This window comes from Solanum tuberosum, unplaced genomic scaffold (assembly GCF_000226075.1).
Source record: "Solanum tuberosum cultivar DM 1-3 516 R44 unplaced genomic scaffold, SolTub_3.0 scf00392, whole genome shotgun sequence".
NCBI classification, from domain to species: Eukaryota; Viridiplantae; Streptophyta; class Magnoliopsida; order Solanales; family Solanaceae; genus Solanum; species Solanum tuberosum.
The window spans coordinates 128,815-145,505 of record NW_006239342.1 but is presented as its reverse complement, the minus strand read 5'-3'; the positions used below and the strand labels follow the sequence as shown (position 1 = coordinate 145,505).

General features: G+C 32.4%; 2 protein-coding genes across 2 annotated transcripts; both read right to left on the bottom strand.

Moving 5' to 3' along the window:
• Positions 1 to 1,895: 1,895 nt before the first annotated feature.
• On the bottom strand, positions 1,896 to 6,666 carry LOC102591635 (protein YLS9-like). The gene is made up of 2 exons (XM_006362789.2): positions 5,796 to 6,666; positions 1,896 to 2,148 (listed from the first exon to the last, which is right to left on the bottom strand). The coding sequence occupies exon 1, from the start codon at positions 6,590 to 6,592 to the stop codon at positions 5,819 to 5,821; it is 774 nt and encodes a 257-aa protein (XP_006362851.1). The 5' UTR covers positions 6,593 to 6,666; the 3' UTR covers positions 1,896 to 2,148; positions 5,796 to 5,818.
• Positions 6,667 to 9,024: 2,358 nt separating this feature from the next.
• On the bottom strand, positions 9,025 to 12,612 carry LOC102578609 (methyl-CpG-binding domain-containing protein 10-like). Its single transcript, XM_006362838.2, has 3 exons — positions 12,405 to 12,612; positions 10,818 to 10,968; positions 9,025 to 10,651 (listed from the first exon to the last, which is right to left on the bottom strand). Exons 1-3 carry the CDS (start codon positions 12,489 to 12,491, stop codon positions 9,312 to 9,314), a joined length of 1,578 nt encoding a protein of 525 aa, XP_006362900.1. The 5' UTR covers positions 12,492 to 12,612; the 3' UTR covers positions 9,025 to 9,311.
• Between the last annotated feature and the right edge of the window lie 4,079 nt (positions 12,613 to 16,691).

Here is a 16,691-nt window from a genome sequence, read left to right as displayed (position 1 = left end):
ATATAAAGACATTTTTTTGTCTAGTAGTTTTCTATCAAAGTTCATCAGCTCAACAATTAATTTAGGTTTATATTACGTAGAATCAATTAATTTCTTGTTTTTACCATACAATGGATCAACAGATGTAATAAATGTTATGGCCACTTTATATATCTACTTATCGTATTTTTATCATTACTTGATAATTTCATAGGAAGGCAGTAAATATTAACATTTATATCTGAGATTGTTTTTTTTAAAATAATAAGCTGATCAAATTTTTATTTTGTCTTGCCTACCAATTATAAAAGAAGTCTTGTTTTTTGCCCTAATCCTCAGGAGAAATGCTCTCGATTAGTAGGGATATTTCTATTTTCATAATTTGAACTCGAAATATTTAATTCAAAAATAAAGAAATTCTTATAAGAAATCATTCTATTCTTAGAGTTCTCCAAACTTTGATTAAGAATAGAGTTAGGGGCACTTATCACCTTAAACCTAACTCTATTCTTAAGCTGTTAGAAAATTTATTTTCTATGTATATTATATCCTATTCAGAATTCACATGTGCATGTGCCTTTTATTTTTCAAAATTTGTCAGAAAAAATAATTTTTTTTGAGATGAGAGTCCATTAAAAATAGTATTGTCACTCCATAAAAATAGGACAAAAGAGCCTATGTACACTTTTCTAATTCAGAATTTATTTATGAAATTATATCGAATAAGTTACACTAACGTTATGATATGTAATGAACTATGAAGCTGCCACACAATTTTAGAAATATGATGAAAACTTCCATTAATTCAATTATGTATTCGCGCTCGATACATATTATGACTTGATGATTATAGTTAGCAAAAAATATGTTTATAAAAAGATTATGTATATTATTTATAATATATTAATTTGATGTAAATATTTAATGTGGATAAAATTTTCAATCTCCTTTTAATCCAAGCAGAGAAGACAAAGAAGCAAAAGGTGTAGGGAACAAGAGAAATATCCAAAGCAAATACTAATATCACCACCTCTTTTTTTTTATATAACAAGGAAAATCCGCAGTTGCTACCCTTTTGGGTGCGCAGGGTGAAACTTCTGCTTCTATGCAATAGCTCGTAAACCACACAAGAGAGGTAAACTGCACTAGGCTAGCCGAGTGCAACGAACCCGAGCCAGAAGACAAACTCCTTACTTTCGATGGCAAGGAATTTCGAACTTGAAACATGTACCACCACCTCTTTTCTCATCTATGTGTTAAGAATCTAACTTTCTAAGGGATAAAAAAATGAGTAAGAGGATAAGAAAAGAATACTTTTGAGACTAAGGACCTTTAGTAACTTTGTTAAAAAAGAAGTTGTTTCTCCCTCATGCGGAATCAATTTGAATTCATATCGAAAAGTTCCATTTTGAAGGTGCACTTTCTACGAGAAATGATTTCATACTCAAAGTTCATACCCAAAGCCTTTGATCGAGAATGAATTACACATAGCTCTACCATAACCATAGTAACTTGGTAAATGAAGTCGTACATGCAATCAGAGCACAAAGTTAATATATACATCGATAAATCATCTCATTTACACGATATTGCGATGTCTAGATGTTGTTTATATCTTAATTGTTTCTCAATATAGAAATGTATTGTTCTTTCTTTTGAAACAGACGAAAAATTATCTCATCTTGTATAGTGCAGCACTCAAGGTCAAACTCAAACTAATTACCTATGGGAAACAGAAATAACCATATTAGTCTACACATCTAACTGAAGTTTACAGATCCAAAAAATTATTAAGAACCCCCAATGATTTTCTATTTTTAGAATCTAAAACCCATAAATTCAAAATCCTAGCTAGCTCCGCCGCCACAAAATATAAAACAATTTAGCCAGTTTACTAAATTGTAACTATACAATAATGAAGAAGCAAAGTAAATGTGCCCCAAAAGCTTTTGACATTAATAAAAAGGACATCTACAGACAATTAAGTTATCAATGTAAAGCATGTACAATATATGTTTTGATATTAACTGATACTACTATCAAGCTCTAATTGAAGAAACCTAAAAAATTATCCCAGATGAAACAGCAACAGCAGCAGAAGCCTCTGAAGTCGTTTTGGTAGAGACGCGGTAACTAAGCCTGGCAAAAACACGCTATTCCCACGCATACCTGTAAACGAGATTTTGTTAGCTTCATAAGAAAGATGACAAAAACATCATATTTCAACAACTTGTCTAATAAAAACTATGTTTGCTCGAACTCTCAGCAAATGTTGTTGCATCCATGTCGAATTCTCCAAATATAAACTACGTACTCATCATCACAATTGTCAGAGAGTCTATGCAACATAGAACTGTATTGTTTCGATATCTTTCTTACTGTCTTGCCCCTTAGATAAGACGGAATATACTTTAACTGCATAACAAAGCCTGAACTATATAAATACAGCACCAAATCATATGATCAAACAAACAACAGTAAGAAGCCAATATATCTTTTTGGTTCTGAAAAATATGAACATGAACTAAACAAGCTTCACTAGTAAACTACAGGCTCAAAAGTACAGAAGGCAGATACACGGGCCTTCGGTGACAAAGTTGTGGAAAAGTACAAATGTAATAGGTAGATCTCTTTGAAATTAATAATGCCACTCGATCCACGTAGAAAATAATCATTAGAAAATTTCAAACCACGACTTAATTCACTTGCAGCTGCAGAGATATGAGATATCCATACCACATCTGAGAAACAAGGCAATGCATGTAAACTTCAATTTCTACGTAATAAATAGATTCCTTCAATGTGATCTATAATCATCATTAGTGATACACAAACAAACAAACAACTTACTTAGTGTAATCCTTTATGTGGGGTCTGGGAAGGTTGTACGGAAACCTTAGCCCTACCTTGGGAGGTAGAGAGGATGTTCCCAATAAACCCTCAGCTCAAGTAAAAGCATCACAAAGCAGTTTGACAAACAAAACAACGGGAATGAAGAAGCCAAGACAAAATGCTAAAGAACGCATGACAAAGCATACTTGAAAAGGAGAAGTCACTACTATAAATAAGACGATAATCGAAGTGCACAAAACATTAAATAGTAATAGAAATGGAATAACAAGAAACTCCCAGAGTAATACAACAACTACTAGTATGGAAAAATAAACGATCATTATTAGTGATGCACAATTCAAAATTTAGGAAGTTCCAAAACCTTATTGCATCACTGTGAGAACAGTTTAAAAGGAAAACCTCTATGGAAGCATAGCATGGCAGGCAAGTCCTAAAGGAAGTTTTTTCCTTCAACGCAGAAGAACGGGAAAAGATAAAATGATCTGTTCATGAATATAAGGAATATTTAACGCTACAAACACCACGTGTATATTAGAAACTACTGCCAATACCTACTACTATTGCCAACATTTCAATTAAGTGATCTAGAAATAGAAAATGAGTGAAGAATATACCTATCAAGTATACTTCTTGATTCCTTAATAAAACCCAGGGACATTGGACATGAGGATGTAAATAACAAACCAGTGCCTAATTTAATGTTTCAATTTTATCCTTGATATTTACTAGGTCTATGCATTGACCTTTCATCATTTTTTGTTGATTGGTTGTGAGTTGACCTTTTATCTTCTAAACTTAAATATCTAAAATAGTCTCCACTTATTTTCTAGGAGAAGTCCCACAATGTACCTATTTATATCTGAGTTTGTTTTGTTCGTTGTAGGTCATAATTTTATTCCTTGATGCTCAAGGTTGTTCCTTAATTTTCAGATTACCAAAATTACAGCACAATACCCCAAAAGTTATTGCTTTTTCTACATCCAGAGTAATTATGATCACGAAAAAAGATTTATACTCACATAATATTATTTTAACTGTGGCAATAGATATAAAATTATCATTAGGGATACAACATGAAACTGGATGCATAAAGAAGAGCTCCTTCAAAACTTTATGCTTCGTATAACTTCAACTGATTTAAGGTGATCTCTGTGGAAGGGCAGATAATGGCTCTATGAAAATATTAGTAGTATCTTTTTGGGGTGAACAGTATAGCTAAGACGCGATAAGTATTGAACAGAAAGTACATTTGTGGAACTAAAACCTAAAGATCTCAAAGTTGGATACCGTCTCCCCTGACAAAATCTGAAAACTATAAGATGAATTATGGCCGTACATATAGAAAATGATCAAACCTACTATCAGCTAGAAAATAACACACATAGTCCCGCCATCGACACTGGACATTGCTTAGAAGGCCTACTTGATCTTTCTTAAACAAGTGGAGAGCTGATAAAGGAGTATTAAAAGGAAAGCACGTCGATCCCACCCAAATTCAATGATACATAGTGGGTGACGTATATGTATTTTATTAGACCGTGATATCTTCCAAAACTTATACAGATTGAAGCAAAGATGGCATCTACTAAGCCAGGAATCGTGACTCAACCTGCCCGAACATTTATGGTTGACCCAACCCAAAAGTCCATTTTATGATATCACTCTTATCCCCTCATCCATACACAAGGCAATTCTCGCTATAAATATATTCATATACCTATTCACGTCCACTTCTTTCCAACGCTTTTATCATTACACCATAAAGCAAGAATATATCGGAACAATTACCGGACAAGAACATACCCAGATAGATGGGAAGTATACAGTCATACAAGCAGTGCTAAATTTGCAAATGTAGAAAAATGCCCTACAGCTTAACTAATCTTTTAACCCTTACCATTAAAACCAAGTATCCATAGATGTAGCTAGCAAATGCACACCTTGAAATTCTTAAACCACTGAAACTGCCTCATCTTAACTCTAATTTCATCTGCATTTCACATCTCCAATTACTGAAGTCCTGCCCCATCCCCTAATATTCACTCTTCTCAAATCCACACATCTTATTAGGTTATCAAGTGTGGAGATCAGGGAACTTTTAAGAGTAAGCCGAAGTCATCAGTAACAGCCATGATTAGGATTCTTTAGGACCAAGAATCTAAACCTTCAAGTTTGTGACAGTCTTCCTCATTTGAGGACTGTAGGTCCAGATTTGAAGAGACACAGACATGTGTGCTCCGAGCTGTCGGTTACCTAACCAGATCAGAATACAGACACTAAGAAAGGTGATATCCTCTATTTCAGCAAAAACTAGGAGGTCTTGAACACATCAGCAACTGGCCAGTGTACTTATCATCTACCAAGAGATGAGCACATTCCAGTTGTCGCAGTTCAAGAGTGAACTTCTACCAGCAGCTAGTATAGAAGAAAACAATATATACAAAAATTGCACATGAACTAAACAAATCCTACTCCCCTTGAACTATTAGGTATCACTTTCCAGTAGATTATATTCCAAAAAGAACTTTGGTTGGACTTGGAAAACAAACATGTCAGAGCACCAGGACAAAAAAATAAGTTATACAGGCTAATGTCAATAATCAAATATGTGAATCAGCGGAATGATCCAGAAGCAAATTCCATAATTGAACTAAAGGGCCTTTCTACATCTCGATTTACCTCAAGATCAGTGATGTATATAACTACTCTCAATTCATATTTACTTTTTAACATAACATATCAAGTTTACATTCATGTCCACTTCATTCGTTATGCTATGGACTATTAAAAGCAAGAACAACCAAGGAAAAGCTATTAGCTTGATAACCAATGTACCTCAGAAAAACAACTACTGAGAAAATTATACACAATGTAAACCAATGAACCCTTATAACTAGTCTTTCTTATAATTACTCAGACCACAATTAACCACATTGCATTTGCCAATAACAATAGATTTTCACCTTAAAACAAGCAAAGATCACCGTCAGAGTCCAACGCGGCACTGTCGTGCACCACCAAGCAAGGTACCCGATGAATTATTTGACCCGACCCCCACTGACAAATCCTTACAATAGACCCTTACAAACCTCCTCCTCGCTCTCCAAGCCCCAGCCCTAAACCTAACCCTAGCCACCATCCTCACATTGAACCCAATTGCACCTTTTTGCGACCTTTCTTTGTTCATCTGATCAAAAGCCCGATTATTCACATATGCTCCCGCAGTAGCAAAACTCGCTTGCCGGGCCGTCTCAGCCCTCTTCTCCTGAAAGAAAGGCGGAACCGTTGTATCCGAAAGCGACACGTCATCATAGAAAACCGCAGCGGCGACATCATCATAGTAAAGAGTCATCTTCTTATTTGGGTTTCTCACAGTAAAACGAAGGTCCCATTTACCAGAAATCAGCGAATTGGTGAGATTAAGATTCGATACTGACAGTGAATCAACTCTGAACTCGGGGATTCGAGGACGGAGTATAAGCCAGAGAATGAAAACAAAGGTACCAGCGATGACCATAGCAGCTATAGCCATACCGATCACTCGGCGGAGGAAGGTATTGCGTTGGGCATCGTAGGGATTATTAGGTTGGTAGTACGGGTTGTTTTGGTAGTACACCGCGGAGGCAGGTGGCGGTGCTGCATATGGGTAAGCGGTGCCTATCGGTGGTTGTTGGTGAGCAGCACCTCCGTAACCGTTAGGGTTTGGCGGCGGTGCTCCGGCGGCAGGGTAACCGGTAACTGGCCGATTGGGGTCGTTCATGGCGGAGAATTTTTGGTAGCATAAAAGGCGGAGAATTGTGAAGTTTTATAGGGAATGGAATGCTGCAGCAAGTCGGCAATGATTCTTCCTTTATAAACAAAAAGAGTAAAATAAACACTTTAGGGGCGTTTTTTGACATTTTAAGAAGTTTGGGGGGCTAATATGTAATAATGTCCACAACTTTTTTTTTTTTTTCTTTTCAATTTATACATATACTTAGTATAAGCAAGCTCTAAGATTATATCTGTGGAATAAAATTTCAATTAGCAATGGAAAACTGACATGGCATGAATCATCAAATCTGTATTCAGAAATAGTAATGCTTTGAAAATAAGCGTGATTCATTAAGTGAAAAACGCTAACCGAATAGTTAGAAATGTCAGAAGGGACGATTCAAATTCCTCGTCGAATTTTACGAGTTTTATTAAGTTTTATCTCGAATTAAGGTGAAATGTGAGGGTGGATTTTCATATATGAAAAGGTTGGGGGTTGATATGTAAATAACATCTCTAACTTGATCTTTTCAATTTCTTCTAAGTTAAGAAAAAAAATTAAGAGCTTAAGTAGGCACATCCGCACATGACTTGCATTCGTGAAATATTTTCTCCATCATTATTTATTTATTTTGAGGATTAGCCGGATAATCTTTATTTTGTACAATTTATCAATTTCTTATTAGAAGATTCATAAGCAATATCTAAATTTTGGTTATTATTTATAATAATTTTGGTTTGCTTTAGAAATAAGTATTTTAAGTGATACGTAAATTATTTATAATGATAGTTCAATTAAAGTAGAAGGAAGAGATGAGGATAAAATAGTTTTTTGTTAATACAACGATTATGATAAAATGAATAAGATTCTTTATAATGATCGAATGGTCTTTTAATCACGTATATGTACTTAAAACTTAAAAGTTATCGAGGAATGGAGGTATTTGTCTTTTACTAAAACATGGGAGTGTATGTTTTTTAAACCAAACTAGAAGGATGAAAATATAAATTTACTAAATTAAGATAAATATCATAACCACCACTTTTGTTTCCCACAAAATCCATGTTTCTAAACAGCGGTTTTTCTAATGGACAACTCAATGCTTACTCATCTATTTTTGATTGTTTTATATTTTTGTTCGATACTTGTATTGAGGTCCTCGAAGGGTCATTTGGGGAAAATACACTGCTCTCTAGTATTCCTTTTCATATTCAAGATTCAATTTTTTTTGTCTCAAATTATATTCGTGATTTTTAAAAATAATTTATTATTTTAGAAAATTATGTGTATATTCTATTCTTCCAAAATCCGTTGTGTGACTATGCTATTATGTTGTTTAGAAATTCAAGACATAATTAATTATTTTTTCTCAATTTATTTTTTGTAGTAATTGTTCTTGAAGACTTTTAACACCTTAATAGAATAAATATTTCATAAAAGAAATTTATATTTTAAACAAAAATAAAAATAAAATAGCTAAAATCTTCTTTTAATTAATATTTTTCAAAAAAATATATAAAGAAAAACACGACTAATAATTTAGGACGATGGGAGCACATATAATCGTGTTTTTAGGTATCGAAGTTCATTAATGCCCCATCAAGAAGTTGACGTCATAATTAAATTCCTCTTATTTCCTTTCCAAAGTTTGTATTCTATTTTCATTTTTAGATCTTGCAAAATTATTAACCCTCTACAATATTTTTAATCTAAAAATGAAAATAAAAAATATTTGAATTCATTGAAAATAAAAAATATTTAAATGAAAGTAATATTATGCATGCGGACAAGGTTTCTCAAACTAAAAGGAAAGAATAACATGAAAGAACATATGATTGAAGTAAACATGCACCAACTTACTCTCCCTTTTTTTAGTTTAGAAGCAATTAAAAGTGAGTAAAAAGTAGTGAGAATAGCAAAATATTACATAACACAAAATCAATATCCCATATCTAAAAATATTAACAACATTTCACCAACAAGATCAATTTTCAGCAGAAAAAAACATAATCATATTAACTGAAGTTAAAATTAACTTCCAACAGCATCATTTCAATAAAAACTTAAACCAAAAAAAAAAACTTGTGATCAAGCTCTTACATGATCACTCATTATAAATGGAGATAAAAAGGAAGCAGATCTATGATAATAATCAGTCTATATTATAAGTAAGTAATTAGTTCAAACTGAATGAAAAACATCTGTATAAATAGATAGAAAATCACATTATAGCATACGTCAAAACTATTCAATTCAGAACTGTAATCAAAGTATTGAAAGAAAATGATATGGAGAAACAAAACCTGAAATTAGAGGGAAGGAACTTACAGTTTCATGGAGAGTTCGATGTATACTTGAAACTGCAGCCAAGCCCCATCAAAGATCTTCATTCATGTTGAAGAAATTTTAAATCTTCAATTGCTACACAGTGAGCAATATCGAAAAAGTGATGAAATAACTTGTTATTGCAACTTTAAGCAAACTTTGAAGTACCCTGCTGAGACCTTAATAGAATATAAGCTGATCAATGTCGATGATAACAGCGGCAATACAAATGTAACACAAAATAAGTAGCTAAGAAGTCTTAACTATGAAGAGCATGCTTAATGCTGTTTGTCAGTTACCTAAATCAGGGCCAAGAAGAAATAAAGGGCAGATGATACACAGTATTATACTAAAAGATATAAAAAAGTTAACTTGAGGTGGCTTGGTCGATTACGGTGGGTTATTGCTGCACGGAACTGTTAACACCTGCTGCAGCTGATTCTGTGCCAATGATCTCCTCAATTGGAATCTCCCTGTCAATCTGCTCGTTTTCGTGTACTTTACCATCATTAGAATTCTGAACCAGTGGATCTGCAGCGGCTGGAGCTTCTTCTTGGCTAACTGAGGTTGCCTTGCTGAGTTCAGCAGAATGAGATGAGGCATCTGCCCCAGCTGGTTTACTCTCTATCTTATTTTCATCGACCACATCCAGTGCATCTTCAGCGGCAGGAGCTTCTTCTGCAATTTCTTCTGGGCTACCTGAGCTTGCCTTGCTGAGTTCAGCAGAAAGAGATGAGGCATCTGTCCCAGCTGGTTTACTCTCAATCTTATTTTCTTCAAACACATTCAATGGAAGCGTTTTATTGTCAGTTTTAAGGCTGTTATCCAGAGGCTTATCTTCCGCTTCTCGATTTTTCATTTTCTCTATGTTTCCCTCATCCAATGTTTCTTCTTTTTCTTGCACAATTTCCATCTTATCTTCACTTTCCGGAGGCTCCTCAGGGACAATCTCACCAGCATTGGTCTTCTCCTCCTCATCCTTTGTTTCTTCTTTTTCTTGCACAATTTCCATCTTATCTTCACTTTCCGGAGGCTCCTCAGGGACAATCTCACCAGCATTGGTCTTCTCCTCCTCATCCTTTGTTTCTTCTTTTTCTTGCACAATTTCCATCTTATCTTCACTTTCCGGAGGCTCCTCAGGGACAATCTCACCAGCATTGGTCTTCTCCTCCTCATCCTTTGTTTCTTCTTTTTCTTGCACAATTTCCATCTTATCTTCACTTTCCGGAGGCTCCTCAGGGACAATCTCACAAGCATTGGTCTTCTCCTCCTCATCCTTTGTTTCTTCTTTTTCTTGCACAATTTCCATCTTATCTTCACTTACCAGAGGCTCCTCGGGGACAATCTCACCATCACTGATCTTCTCCTTCTCATCCTTTGTTTCTTCTTTTTCATGCACAATTTCCATCTTATCTTCACTTGCCTGAGGCTCCTTGGGGACAATCTCACCATCATTGGTCTTCTCCTTCTCATCCTTTATGTTATCTCCATCGGTGAGATTCTTAGATGCCATCTCTACATCTTGGACTTCTAGATCCTCTGCATCAGGCAAAGCAGGTTCATCACTTGCCTTAGCTTCTTTCTCAGTAGCACCCTCAGCTTCTCGTGCGCCACCATCCTCCTTGGCTTCTTTTTTGGAACTTGATTTCCTTTGTCTCTTCGTACTGGGAGTATCAGTTTCTGGTGTCTCCGTTGCTTTAGATTTTCCACCCAATCTAGTTGATCGTCTAGGAGTGTCACCTGAATAAGTCAGAAAGTAGAGGATTCATCCAATCAATAAGGAATTTAAACAAACCTCCCAGAGATGAATCTGCAACATCTCATCCGAAGAATTTACTGGATATTTCATTGGGAGATATGCATTCCAGATATGCACAGACAAACAAAAGGAGAATAGAGAAGATACCTGTACCCCAATTAAATTCAGAAGCAGGAGGTCCTCCTGGATGTGATTTCAGATACTTGTCCAATTGCCTCTTGTTCTTAATTTCGTCTCCATCAGGTGAAACAAATATAATATCATTCCTTCTAGGGGTACTGCTCTTTCCTGGAGTGAACTGGAAAGACGAACAAATACTTACTACCAACAAAATACAAACTGATTAAAATAAAAAATACTTCCACAAGTCGGCATTCTAAATAGAGACTCAACTTTTGTATACAACCCTCTAGGAGAAATTCACTTCAGAATTTTAAGCCACATCAGATAGGCCACAGGTCCATCAAAAGAGGAGAAAAGTTCAGATTCACTACTATTTTTCGTATATGTTCCGCACAGGTAATTATAGTTGGTGCCACATTCAACAAACTTAAATAAGTAACATTCAAAGTTGAAGTTGATTCAAACTTCTGACAATCTTAAGATATATTTCAAACAACAACAAAATTTCTGTATCAGGGCAGACTAGTAGCATTAGTTTCCAAGTTAGTCCTGAGTACTTGTATAAATATCTCTCCTAAATAGGAATCTATGAGTACTCCGGATGTTTCATGGTCAATACTGGAACAGCTTGCACCCTCAATTACATAAAGAGCTGTACAGTGACTATCTTATGTCTTTCGAATAATGGCTTGGAAACCATATGACTTAAAAGAGGTGATTAAATCAACCAACAAACACCACAACATCTTAATTATGATATTATACAGATTAGCTAGGAGACAATTCCGCCTACGTCCTAAATGCTGGTATAAATACCTCTCCTAAATAAGCATTTATTTCAAGTAGTATACATCTTTCATTGTCATTACTGGAACAGCTTCCCCCCTCAATAACATAAAAGAACTGCTTAGTGACGATCTACCCCTTTCAACTAATAACCTGGAAGCTATATGACTGAAAAGAGGTGATGAAATCAACAAACTAAACTACAGCATCTTAATTTTGAAATTATGCAGATTAGCTAGGAGACAATCCCGACAGTTATGAAAATCATAAACAAAAACGATTTCTATTAACTTCATAAGACAAACTGCATACACCTATTCACGGAACTTCTACTAATAACCTAACTAAAGCATAACACACCTACTTGTTTGAGTTCCACGATACATCACTCATAATTATTCATTCAGATTCAGATTCAAACAAGATAAAAAAGTCAAAAAATGAATTCTATCAAGTTCATACAAGACACATCTGCAAACACATACTGAATATACTTAAACTGCATAATTTTTTGCTAGGAAGCTAACTAAAGCATAATGCATCTACTTGTTTCAGAGCTGCACATGTCACACATAATTAAATCTAGATCACAATTAACGCTTAACATATCATTAATTCAAAACAACAAAAAACAGCTAAATCGAAATTTAATCACCAAATCATAACCTCATGAAAACCTAAATCCGCACACTAACAGCTGCAAAAGTTAAATCTCCATTTTTCAACCACAAAAACGCAACTAAGCAACGAAAATTACAGAAATCACTAAATCAAAACAGCTGAATCGAAATTTTAACGGCGAAGAAAGTATTAATGAGTACAAACTCTCTTCTTCCAGCCAGGAGGAGCAGGTAATTCGATCGGAACGGCATCGGTTTTCTCCATAGCAACATCTTTGTTCTCCATTTCCATTCTTCTTCGGTTTTGAAACTGGAAAAAACTTTGAAGATTTTCCCGCTCAGAATGAATTTTGTAAACAGACAAAAAGGGGAATTTTTCGAATTGGGAAATTAAATAGGGAAAGTGTAACAACGGACGTCAGATTTTTTTCCTTAACTAAATTGGAATTATTCAGTTAAAGTCCGATCAACTTATTTTTATTATTTTAACGAAGATTTAGGATCTATTATTTCTTTTAGATTTAGGATTTTTAATAAATAGCTTTATTTAGTGCTCATTTTTGTAAATATATAGGGATTTGTTTTTCAAAACGTAGAAAATTAGATGATTTATAAAATGTTCTTAATGAGTAATTGGTTTATGTGTGAGCAGGACAGAAAAGATTGAAACAAAGTCACAGAGGAGGAAGTTCCAAATCTATGCATTTCATTCTTAGCAACGGCTCCTTCGATATAATCCGTTGAAGTACTTCACTTACTTTTGAATTTTTTTTCAAAATGTAGTAAGATATCTTGTGTTTACGTATATATAATATTTAATCTTAAGTGAAACACAAATATAATATATGATTTTTATATGTATGTATGTATGTGTTTTCAAAGCTGGATGTATGCATCTGTATGTGAATACGTTGATCGTATGCGCCACCAACCAGATCTAATGTACGTGCTTTTAAACTGTACGTGCAAGTCAATTGTATATGAAAGGTATATCAAGTGTACGTCGTATGTATCGAGAAATCAACACTTACATGTTGTACGTAAATAAGTAAATTAGGTGTTTTTTTTTATAGTAAAAGATATTTATATAAACTGAAATAATGGAGCATGTCATCATCTCTATTGAGAATGTTTACTGCTAAGATTTTTAATTAGATACACAAATGCATAAATCTTATATCTTTTATTTTTAAAAAAAAAACATAATATCACTATGTTTTACAAAATATACAACTTACCTTTAATTTCTTTACAATTTTATGCTGCGTAGAATCAAGTTAACTTGTATACAATTTTATTATTATATACAAATTCGATCAAAACAACTACTTACATACAAAAAGTTTATTGTATACACATTCGAATGATATATACAACTTACCTACATGATACAATTATATTATTCGTTAGATACATTTTGTATGCTATTTATATGTATTTGATATGTTTGTGTATGTCATTATGTCATTTGTATGTTGTTCGTATGTATTTGGTTGAAATTTAAAAGTAAAATTAAAATTAAAACCAACTCTAATCTTCTGCGAACTCCCTTAGAATTGAGATGTGTAAATTTCATATATAACATATATTATAGTACTATTTTCAAGCTATAGCAGTAGATTTAGACTTTCAAACTATAGCATTAAAAATTTCAGGTTATAACAAATTCACAAAAAAAAGAAATGTTTTTATTAATTGGAAAAATCTTTAAAATAAAATAAAAAGATAAACGAAAGTTTAAAAAAAAAACGAAATTAAAAATAATAAAGAAAAAAACTGAAATTGTGGCCTGTAATTTAATTTGAACTTATTGTGGATAATTAATGATTAGCATGAAATAAGGGATCCAAACAAATTAACAATATTTTTATCCTTAATTCACTCAAAATCAGTTAAAATAAAATAAAAAATCAGATCATATCCTTTTTTTCTTCAACTTTTCTCTCTCTTAATTCTTCAGCCTAAAAAATTACCAGAATCGAGTAATTGAAGGTAATTGATTTTATTGAGATGGACAATTACATATCAATTCTAATTAAACATGGCGGAAGATGGGATCATTTGGGTTAGTATTTATTATTGTTTAGTGTTTGTTTTTAAATTACATTGAAATGGAATTTTTTTTTATTAAACTGTAAATCGTCTCTATGTTTAAGATGATATCATTACTTGTTAACTGTTGTGAAATGAATAATAATAGTGATTTTCTAGTTTTTGTGATTGTTTTGTGTATTTTTTCCCCTTAAAGTATAAAGTAATTGTATATCCAAATAATGAATTTAATAGAATTATTGGAAAGAAATTTGTAAGAAAATGTGTTTCGTAAGATGTAAAAAAAGTTATTTGGATTTTTGACGAATTGTATGACAAGTGTTTTAAGTTGGTATTAAATTATAAATTTTAGTGTGTTATATTAGATATTGTCATTTCTGAAGTAATTAGTGAGTTAGAAATGAATTATTTGGTACGATAAGATATAGATATTTGTAATGTATGATTATTTATTGTATGAAATGTGTATTAAGTGAGTTTGAAAGTTGTTATGAAATAAGTTGTCTTAATGATATATGTATGAAATGTATATTAAGAAAGTATGAAATTTGTATGAAAGTGTGTCCAGTAATCTAAAAAAAAGTTATTTGAAATTTTGACGAATTGTATGATAAGTGTTTTAAGGTTGTATTAATTTTGAAATTTTATTGTTGACATTTTTGTATAAATTTGTGTGACATTAATGAAGTATTTTCGTAAAAAAAATGTTCTTTGGATGACTAATTGTTCTTTTTTTTTAATGAAACAGAAAATATGTTGATTTTCAGATGGAAGGGATTATATATGAATGTTCTAGTCTTTATAGTGGTCTAGTAAGTGCGATAACATCGCAGCTTATGATAGATACTAATATAAATGATTTAGAGATAATAAGTGGGTATGAGAATATGTTTTGTAGAGTACTGTCTGAATGATATTTGTATGAAAAGATAATGACAAGTGTGTATAATTTTGTTATTATAATGAATTTTGTGGATGAATTTTGTATGTTCTTTGGATGACTAATTGTTATTTTTTTTAATGAAACAGAAAAGATGTTGATTTTCAGATGGAAGAGATTATATATGACTGTTCTAGTCTTTATAGTGATCTAGTAAGTGCGATAACATCGCAACTTATGATAGATGGTGATATTAATGATATAGAGATAAAATATATACTTAAAAAACATTAAGTAGTCCACATTTAAGACCAGTTATCGCTGCGAATTCCTTGATTCCAAAACGTAATTCTGTACCATTTATTTTCACAACAAACATGTCGTCTCTGACATTTTCAGATTCAAGAATCATCAAATGCCGCAATAGTTGACATTGAATCTTTATGTTGTGCATGTCATAAAATTCACGAAAAGGTGTTTGTTCCAGAAATTGTTGAAACATCTCTTGCCCGAGGAAAACCAACAGATCAGCAAACACATTCATGTTTGTACATGAAGACCTTTGTGTGTATCTTCCTTGCCTATAAAATAAAATTATTTATACTAAATTAAAACATACTTCGTACAAGTATTATTCAAGTTTCATTCCAGTTGTAACTACAGTTTAAAGATAGTTATAATTAAATTATATCATATAAATTAAATAAAAAATAAATCAAAATCATAAAAACATTGATAAAAAAAATATAAAAGTATGTTCATACAAGTATTATTCATGTTTCATACACATGCATATAGATAAATTTTAGTAATGACTTATACCAAATTTATAAAAAAAATTCACACCAATTTTATTCAAACATCATACCATTTTCATGTGCACTATGGCATTCATCAATCTACTTTCATAAATTTATCGACATATGCTAAAAATAATTTAACAATTTTAATACATTTAATGGAATTAAAATTGAAAAAGAAACCTTCTTAATTGGAAAAAATCCCAATTTCATATAAAAATTATTCAAAATTTATACAAAAACAGTGTAATTAAACAATTCATACAAATTGCACACCAAGTTAATAATTCATACCATATACACAATTAAGAGACAATCACATCAATGTTAATATACAATTCATACCATTTGCATATCAATATTGTATCAAAATTCATACAATATCCATCAATCAAACATTAAATTTAGATTTATACACATTTTTTTTCAGATTTCGAACAATTTTTACACAAACAAATATTTCAAAAACGACAATAAGCATAATGTTATATAAAAAAATCACTATTTTGACTAATGTGAAAATAAATTAAATATAGTACTTATCCTAACAACTTTTTTTGTGTTTTTTGGATGTTGATATTTCTGATTCCTTCTTTTTTGTTGTTCTTCTTGTTGATGGTTTTGAAGATTGAGAAACTTCTACATTTGTCTTTTTTTTGTTTTTTTTCTTTTTGATTTCACTAGCAAAATCAGAATCGTAATCAGAAGGGGTTTCAATAATTTTCCCCTTCCTCTTCTTCCCCTTTTGATTTGCCTGGAT

Bases quoted from the DNA above. Each gene is read 5' to 3' on its own strand.
- LOC102591635 (XM_006362789.2), bottom strand. From the start codon at position 6,592: ATGAACGACCCCAATCGGCCAGTTACCGGTTACCCTGCCGCCGGAGCA.
- LOC102578609 (XM_006362838.2), bottom strand. From the start codon at position 12,491: ATGGAAATGGAGAACAAAGATGTTGCTATGGAGAAAACCGATGCCGTT. The intron at 10,969-12,404 runs GTTTGTACTCAT...TCGTCTTTCCAG, and splicing joins CTCCTGGCTGGAAGAAGAGA to TTCACTCCAGGAAAGAGCAG. The intron at 10,652-10,817 runs GTATCTTCTCTA...TGACTTATTCAG, and splicing joins TGAATTTAATTGGGGTACAG to GTGACACTCCTAGACGATCA.